This window comes from Colletotrichum lupini, chromosome 10 (assembly GCF_023278565.1).
Source record: "Colletotrichum lupini chromosome 10, complete sequence".
NCBI lineage: Eukaryota > Fungi > Ascomycota > Sordariomycetes > Glomerellales > Glomerellaceae > Colletotrichum > Colletotrichum lupini.
The window spans coordinates 3,233,259-3,242,859 of record NC_064673.1 but is presented as its reverse complement, the minus strand read 5'-3'; the positions used below and the strand labels follow the sequence as shown (position 1 = coordinate 3,242,859).

Sequence of the window (9,601 nt, the reverse complement as noted above, 5' to 3'; positions counted from 1 at the left end):
TTACTTAAAAAGATATAGCTATATCGATTATATATAGTACTAACTAACTATTTAAATAAAAAATATTAACGACGATTTCTTAGTTAAAGTTAAGCTTATTACGTAATTTAAACTTAAATTTATATAGGCTCTGCGCATTTATTTAGTATTAGTAATATACTTTTATTAACTACTCTAGTACCCCTATTTTAATATTATTATTATTTAATTACTTTAAAAGGTTATATAGCCTCGTAACTAACGAGTACCTAAATCTCTAATATAGTTTTCTAAGCTTACTTTTTATTAAGTAATTAATTAACTTTATATTATTAATAAGCTTTATAAACGCATACCCCTATTATTATTTAACTATTTTAAAGTATTTACTACTAGAGATTCTATTCCTCGTATTATCGAATATAATACTTAGTCGATCTATATTTTTTAAATATAGGAGAAATAGGGTATTAATAAGTAAAATATAAAAAGTTATTGTTCCGAAGTATGTCTCTATTTTTATTATACCTAGGGTAACGATTTCTTTACTTAGGCCGAAATTAATCCTTATAATACCCACTATTAACGTATTAAGTATTATTAATACGATTTTTTATAGCGCTTAGAATTACCCTTTTCCTCTAGTTAACTATTATAATACCCTAGTATTTAAAATAATTTTATAAAAATTATCTAGGCTATACTTTTTATTTACGTAAAATACTTATATAAGCTTAGTATTTAAGGGATCTAAGTAATATAAAAAGGACCCCTCTAGCTACCCCTAGATTTACTTAGTACTATATTCTTTCTCTTTAAATATTAAAAAAAATAGCGTCTTTTTTTTAATTATTAAGAGAATAGGCTTTAGCCCTATTAAATTTGCCCTTTTAGCCGCTTCTATATTTATTATTTAAGGGACCTTCCCTTATTATTTATAAATAAAAGCCTATTTATTAAGAGCTTTTACTACCCTTTATTTATTTAGTTTTATATATTTTCTAAAGGCTAACGGGGCAAAAAAAGAGTAATTAATATTATTAATTTCGTTATAATCTAATTTATTAATATAGGGGGTAAGATCTTCCTTATCTTCCGAATCTCTTATAGGGGGTATATACTTTAGGCCGCTACTTTAGCTACTATTACTAAGTTCTATACCCCTAGATTTACCCTTATATATAACGAGGAATTAATTAAACCGACGAGGGCTAGTTTTATTATTTACTACCCTCGATTTTTTATACTATTTATATAATTTAATACGCTCTTCTTTAGAATAATTACTTAATTAATATCTATCCTTTTTATAAATATAATATTACCTCTTTTATTACCCTACTTATAAGTTAAATCTCTACTTATTTAATAAATCTAAGCCTTTTTACTAGCGATTACTATATCTAGCCTCTTTTCCTTTTTTATTATACGTTTAATTAACCTAATACTATTAATAAGGGCCGTCGTATGCTTAGAAATAAGTTTAGTATAGCATTTTTACTTTAATATTAAAGCTAGATTTTAGCCTTAAGTAGAGCGTTTTGTAGTTTTTAAGTACTTAGTATAGGGTTATTTTTATTTTTAATATACGCTAGACTACGGTATAAAAATATCCGATTTTCTGCTTATTTATCCTCTTATTTAGCTAGGTTTTCGCTAGCTTATTAATTCGATTAATAAGCTTTTTAAGGATCTTTACTTACGATTTACCCTTTATTATCTTAGTTATAAATACGAAAAAAATCGCTCGTAGCTTAAATAAAAGCTCTAGGTTCTTATTATAAGTCTTAAAATAGCTTCGGATTGCGTTAATTATACTAAAAAAGTCGTTTTAATTAAAATTATATACCGCTTTATAATAATAATTAGAAGCTTTATTTATAAGTACGATATTAATTACCGAATAGTACTAATATTCCCTAATTCCGACTTTTTTATAATAATTATAAAATATCGTTAGGGTTTTTTATAAGACCTTGTACTTCCCCCTAGAGTATAATTTCTCTTTTAAAAAGATCTTTTTAAAATTTATAAATTACTTCGTATTTACTATTAAACTTTTAGTATTTATATATAATCCCTACGTTACTATATATTATTAGTAACTTCGGGTCGTCTACTTCTTTTCTTATTAACTAATCGGCGCCGAATTTTATATTAATAATAGTAATAAGTTATAGATCGAAATAAATAGAATTATTAATTATCGTACTTCTAGTACTATATTTTACCCCGGTATATCCTTTTATAACGATAGATTTCCGTTAGTAATTATAGGGAGGAAATTTAGGTCGTTTACCCTTTTTTTTAAATTCGTTAAAATAATTATACGCTCTATTAACCTATACCTAGTTCTATAGTACGAATTCCTTTTTTATAATTATTATTACTAATATTTCGTATAGCTCTCGTAATTATAATTACGCTAATAATACCCCTTACTTATAAAAAAATCTATTAATTACTTTCGTAATTCCTAGGCTTACGCTTATAAACTATTTATCTAGCTAGTAACTAAGGTCGTTTATAATCTTATAAAATAAGGGTTACCCCTATAGCCCCTTTTTTTTATAAACCTTAGTTAAATAGATTAATATTATATTAATTTACTTACCATTAGGCTAATCCGTAATTTTATATATCCACGTCCCCTAATAATTTAGGTTAATATTTACTTATTTATAAGGGATTAGGATTCTATTTAGGATCGGGTTTCGTCCTTTTTTTCCTTACCCTAACTCGCTAAAAGTCGTACTCTAGTTTATATTTATATTAATAGTCGCTAATATATTTAATTTTAATAAGGATATATTTAATCCGCGCGCTAGTTATAATAAATCCGTATTTTTATTACTTAACGAATTTATTAAGGTTTAAGAAATTCTCGCTTCTTCTTATTATCTCGCTATTACTCTCGTTTTTATTATTTTTAGTAATTATTACTACTTTTCTAAATTACTAACTATTATACTTATTAAGATTCTTTTTTTTATTTAATATAAAAAGGTAGGTTTTAGTAGTTCCTTTTTATAATAATAGCGGTAAACGTTTATATTATTATAAAAAGATATAGTAATTAGTCTTAGGATCTTTATTAATTATTAATTTCCGCTATTCTATATACTTTTAGCTTCCTAAGCCTCGTGCTTTTTATAATTTCTAAATAGCTTCTTTCCTTAACCTACCTCCTTTAGGGTAGTATTTTATAAGAATAGTTAAAAATAAACGCTAAATAGCTCGTAAAGAAGCTATATAAGCTATTGAGAACCGTATAGGCCGTTAAGTATAATTAATAAAATTAAGCCCTCTTTTTTATAAAATTATAAATTTTAAAGACTTATTAAAAATACCTACCTATTACTCGTACGTAGTAGGGTTAAATACTTTAAAAATCTTATTTTTTATAGCCTCTTAGTACCCTATTTTATATTTTTTAAGTAGTTTTTTTCGTAGCTTAATTATAGTTAAGTAATTATTACTTACTAACGATCTCTTTTATTACTTAGTTAATTTTTTAAAATTAATAATTTCGTACTAAGAGCTAGTATAAAAAGAAGCCCTTTAGTAGCCCTCTAAAGGATTCTTTTTTTTTTTTTTTAAATCCTCGTTTTTTTAGCCTTTTCTTAAGCTAATAATAACTTTAATAAGAGGTTATAGGACTACTTTAAGGTAGCTACCTTTTTTTTAAGTTAATCTCTAAGATTTATAATATTTTTAACTCGATATTATTAGGACCTCTAAATCCCCTCTTTTTTTATTAAACCGTCCCCTATATTATATTTTTAAATAATACTTAGGGAGTAATTAAGGGAGCTATAAAGAGGTTATTTAGATCGTAAGCTTAAGGTTATACTTATAAAATCCTCGTAATAATAAACTTTTTTATATATTATAAATCTCTTAGCTTAATAACTCTTATAAAATTATTTTTATTACTAAATAAAAATATTTATATTTAAAAATCCCCTTTTTTAATTACGTAATACTCTTTTATATTATATTATTAAGCTCGTTTATTATACTAATTAATTAAGTAAGTAGTCGTTACGTAAGTATTTCTTTTTATTAATTTAACTAGTTAATTTTTAATTACGGGCTAGTTATAAAAAAGTCGTTTAGTAAAAAAGCTACTTAGGGCGATAATAAAAGGCTAGTTACTTAAGTAGTTCCGTTAATTAACGTAATTTAACGTAGTAAACGTCGACCTCTCGTAAGTAATAAAGGGCTATAATTATTTAATTCTATATAATATTCGAGAATTACCTCCTTTTTCGTTTATTTCTATAAGGTTAATTAGTATAAATCTCTTATCCTATATAATATTAAAAAGTTATCTCTTTTATATAGTAAAATACCTTACCGATTTATAATAATAAAATTTAATTATTAATTAGTATTAATATCCCTATTATAAAGTAATTAGTTCGAACCGTAGTTAATAAAGAGATTAATTAAACTATATAAATATCTATATAATAGGTATAAAAAAGAGGTTCTAACTATAGGTTAGGCTAGCTACGATAATTGTAAATAGGGCCCCTAATTGGCCCCTGCGCAGTCGGCTATATGCTGCGGTCGAATTAGACTTCTAATCCGACAGCCTGACTATACAGTTCGGGAGACCTAACATGTAATCGAATGTCGTCGGAGATGACAATAACTCAGCCGGGGAGCATGCGTCGGCACAAAGAGTAGGTTTTCGCGTTTGTTCGCAAGTTGCAGCGAAGCAGCTTGCTATGCTTGCGGCCACTTTGAAAAGGTCTGTAGAATCGTTTGTCGAAAAGTAGGATGTGAAGTTGTCATTCTCTTCTGCAGTAGCAAAATTTGTAGAGAACTCAAGATTACTACAAGTACTGAACAGGGTTACGTTTGCCTTTTGTGCCTCCATTCGTCCGTAGCGTAGCGGATCTACGTGGAGTCCTTGAGGAATTGCCTGGAATACTCGAGTCATATTCTGGCAGTCGTCGACACAGTTTCCTGACGGACAAATGTCGCCAAATGGGGTTTTGAGTAGTTGTTCTTCCGTCACTTGATACAGCATGGGATCCAAATGATCAACCATCTGAGCAAATCTTGCAGGGGCGTTGGTGTGAGCTGGTTCGGCAGAGGAAATTCTTGACGTAGGAGACCTTGCCGCAGCAGTATTCGACGTAAGGATGCTTGTTGTAGCAGTACATGTTGATTTCTCTGACGAGATGGACCCTCCCTTTATTGTGGGACGAGTTAGTTGAACACTTGTCGTGTAAGTCGATGATGTCGTCAACTTGGTGGGAGCTGCGGGAGTATTGGCGAATTTCGCAGTACTCTTCACTCCAGGCGTGAAGGCACCGTATCCCCCGTAGTAAGATGTATAGTCATCCCAGCTCATTGTTGCGACGCCAGATGACTTGGGTAAATTGGCAGAAACTGTCGCCGATTTCAGTTTATCAAATGCAGGGAGCCTCAATAGACACTCTCACCTACGAATGGGCTTCCAGATTTTATAATATTTCCTCAATCGCGTACAATGGTCAAGTTCTAGGTACGGTCCATTCTAGGCCGCCTTACTTTACATGGGTTCTGAGCTTCTGAAAGCGGCGAAGTCTAAGGCGCGGCAATGGGGGCTGAACGATAGTCGATACATCTGGAGCATTTCGTTGCTGCACGTTATTATAGGTCGCCTTGTCAATATTGTAATGGTTGCGCTAAACGAATGCTACAATGGACGATAAATGCTGCAAGCTCAGCCCCCAGATTGATCCTACCATGGTCAGCAGCTCAAGTTCGGAGAGCAGGCTGAGTATGGCCGACTCTGGAATCGGTTTTCGTGAAGTCGAATGAGATTTTGACTGATAAGGATGGATGCTGAAGAGATTCGAAGTGTTGTAGCGTGACACTTCCTGTGATTCCAGAAATAGATGCCTCCCACGCATTGAAGGTCCCAGCCGAAGGCGTGCTGAGAGACTTTTGGGATGTGATCATCGTTGGACCGCTGGTAAGGCAGATTGTTTATCATTACTACTCAGGCACCAGTGATACCCTTGCTTCACCTTCTCGTTGGGCACATGCAATGATTACCATGATGCTTTCCACTTCCATCAGTCTTGACAAACATTGAGAGCACCTCTGTTTCGTGCAATGATAAGTCGGATTGTAATCTGTGGGGGGGAAGAGGGGGCGCGCGGGGCGCATGCTCAGGCTATTGATGAAGAGGATTTTCATGTGAAGCCACGGGGTTCAGCCCGCCCAAATCAACAGCAGCAAGGCTTGACTAGCCTTCCACCTCCCACCGACTAATCAATTACTTGCTTTTTATGTACTCGAGTGGACAAGTACCAATGTAGTTCAAGCCACCTGGACACTGCTACTCATCTCCTGTACATTTGTCGCCTGATGAACACCACTCTCAATAGCAGGCCTTCTCTTATCATAATAACTGAATATGAACTTCTGCTGATGATTGCCAGAAAGCCTGGCACCATGATTCAGTTTCCGTCGACGTGATAAGAAAAGCATCATAGCGATAAGGCAGATGACTCCCAAAGCCATACCAACTGTGATCCCAGCGATGATCTCCGAAGATAAGCCTCTGGATGATCCCCTCTCTGTGTTAGGAAGAGATGCTGTGGTAAATTTGGAACTGGGCTCTTCCTGAAGATCCAAACGAAGTCCCGAACAATTAGTCTCTGTGATGAACAAAGGGCACCTGGGATACATCAGAAGATCTTACGCTGAACACTGTCGAATATGCGGGATCATTCACCGCTCGATCACCTCGAATAATCCAGCGCTGTCCAGGGACATCAACCGAGTTGCTACCGGTTGATCCCGCAATCTGGTCCGACATGAACACGCCGCTGCCCGCATGGCGGTCAACAATGTAGCTGGAGCCATTCGCAGCGTTGAAGAGGTCAAAAGTGCCATCGCCCCAGTCGAGTATATCCCACATCTGTGAGTCTTCTGAGGTCGTTCTCCTCATGCAGACTGCCGTGTGTCCATTCGCCGTTTCTGCCGGGTCCCAGCAGGCTGATAGTTGGAGTCTCACACCGGTTGCGTTTGATCGAATGAGATATCGGCCTTTGGTGGAGTTTGCCGGTTGGAATTGCCATGCCATAGTCTCTTTATCGTCGCATGAGTAAGTTCGTAGGCCTTCGGAGGTCTGTTGCAAGCATCCCATAATAGGACCTGTGACGTTGGTAACTCTAGCGTCTGAGAGGAGGTACCAGGTATTCGAGTCTAGACTTGCTTGAGACATGCTTCTCAATTTCTAGAACTGTTTACCGACGAACCTATCATCGATAAGCTGCTACCTCCGTCTTCTGCGTAGTTTTGTTCGAGCTTGAGTAATAAGATGTGCGAACGAATCGAAGGAGACATCGAAATTGAGGAGAATAGACTGTGATACATATGTTTCCACCGGCGTTGGCAGCAGGTTGCTGCCTTGTATTCCTACGCCGCAAAGCGATGCAGTAAGCCGACCATCAGAGAAACATCAAGACATGGAACGTATTCCTAATGGGGGCCAGATTGCTGACGAGCTCTGCAAACAGCCAATGTTGGGTCTGTTCCGTGTTCCTTGTCAATGCACTGTAACTTCGTGTATGTATACGGTTTGTTATAGGAACTAGCTCCTATAATTAACGAGACGAAATCAAATTTCAGACTCTGCAGCGCTCACGAGTCCTGGCTCCAAATCTGCTTCGCAAAAAAGTCATTAATGACATCCTAGGAGTCTTCGAAATCCCGATATTTAAGAGTACGCAGAATTTGTGCCTCTTAGTTCTCTCTCTCAAGTCCCTCCAACTCTTTAAGGTCCTAGTCGTAGGCGTACTTATACGAAAAGTCGTCCTAATTTTTATACCGAACAGAAGGTAGTTATTAGTATCCCTATTATAGGGTAGTTAGTTCGAACCGTAGTTAACGAAGAGATTAATTAAACTATTTAAATATCTACGTAAGTATAAAAAAGAGGTTTTAATTATAAGTTAGGCTAGTTATAATAATCGTAAATAGGGCCCCTAATTAGCCCCTGCGCAGTCGGCTATATACCGTAGTTAAATTAGACTTCTAATCTAATACTAACTTTTTCTTTTTTTTATTAATTTAACCGCTATAATTAAAAGTATAATTTAACCTCGGGCCCGTTTACTAAGTTATCTCCTTTTTCCCCTTTTTTTTATTCTTTTTATATAACCTATTCCTCTATTTATATAATAACTTTTCTACTACTTATAAATTACTCTAATCCCTTATTTAGTACTACTTTTATAAAAGCGTTTACGAAGTTATTTTTATTATTAATCTAATAGATCTCGAGTATCTCGCGCCTTTCGTACGATTACTTAAGGGCTATAATATTAATTATAAACCTCTTTTCTTTTATCGTTCCTAATTTAACGAGGTATTTATATAGCGAATAAGAATTAGTATAAATAACTATTAAAATAAATAAAAAGCTAATTTAATTAGTAATTTTCTTTAGCGTTATTAAAATTATATAAAAGAGGTTAACGCCGTTAATTATACTATAAACCTCTAACGCTAGTATACTTCTCGTTACCTACTTATTTTTAATTAATAAATAATAAATTATATTATTATATATAATAAATTCGCTCTTACTTATACTCTCGTTAACTAGGATAATAATATACCCTAATTACGAAATAAAGTCGTTATTATTCGTAAATAACTTATTAATAAAGATATAGAGCTTATTAATCGCAAGGTCGATTAAGTAATAAACGAGACCTCGATTAAGATTCGTTTATTACTACTTAAGCCGTTTATTAAGTACCTCGATATTTTATTTAGTTAGATCTATAGCTTATACTACTTTAACGTAGTTAAAAGTTATTTTAAGTTAATAAATACTTATAATATATACCCCTTATATAAGCTTAGCCTTATACTACTTCTTAATATTAATTACGTTCGGGTTAACGAGGTTAATCTTCTTACCCTACCCCTTTTATTAAAAAATAATAGTTTCCCCTTTAATTATAAAAATCCCGCTATTAAATACTAGGGGGGTATTTATTATAAGGACCTTTTTTAGCTTCGCTACGAAGCCCGCTTTTTAAAGCTCCTTATCCTCCTTTTTTATAAAGTTAATATCGAATAAGCTTAATATATTATTAGTCTATATTTTAATAATCCTAAATTAGTTATTTTCGTACTCTATAATTAATAAGTACGAGTTATACGTAAAAGTAATTATTAATAATTAATTAATATAAAAATCGTAATAAGTAGCTTACTAATAAGTACCCGATTTTATAAGCCTATATAGTAACTTAAGTACTTTAATAATCGTACTTTTTAAGTACTTACTAGCTATTTCTTTTAGTAAATAGGCTAGGATTTTCCTTATAAGCCCTATAGCCGATTAGGTATATGCCTAGGTAATATTATAGCTCTAAATCTCGTATCCCTTCTTCTATAATAATACTATTAATATTATTATTAATCGTTAGCTATAGCGCTATATAACAAGTAATTATATAAGTAGCGTTACCTTTTTAACGTTACCGTACCCCTAAATTACGTATTTAGACTTTTCGTATAGTTAAGGTATTCTTTTTTTTTTAATTTTACGAACTATTCGTAATTTAAATATATAGAGGTTTATATACTTTTTTAG

At 32.8% G+C, this 9,601-nt stretch overlaps 2 protein-coding genes across 2 annotated transcripts; both read right to left on the bottom strand.

Annotated features, from left to right (window-relative positions):
- Window positions 1–4,567: 4,567 nt before the first annotated feature.
- Window positions 4,568–5,347, bottom strand: CLUP02_18105 (uncharacterized protein; the record flags this gene model as incomplete). Its single annotated transcript, XM_049297009.1, has 1 exon — window positions 4,568–5,347. The coding sequence occupies one exon, from the start codon at window positions 5,345–5,347 to the stop codon at window positions 4,568–4,570; it is 780 nt and encodes a 259-aa protein (XP_049138233.1).
- Window positions 5,348–6,303: 956 nt separating this feature from the next.
- CLUP02_18104 (transmembrane alpha-helix domain-containing protein) lies at window positions 6,304–7,213 on the bottom strand (the record flags this gene model as incomplete). Its single annotated transcript, XM_049297008.1, has 2 exons — window positions 6,304–6,609; window positions 6,689–7,213. The coding sequence occupies 2 exons, from the start codon at window positions 7,211–7,213 to the stop codon at window positions 6,304–6,306; spliced, it is 831 nt and encodes a 276-aa protein (XP_049138232.1).
- Window positions 7,214–9,601: the final 2,388 nt, after the last annotated feature.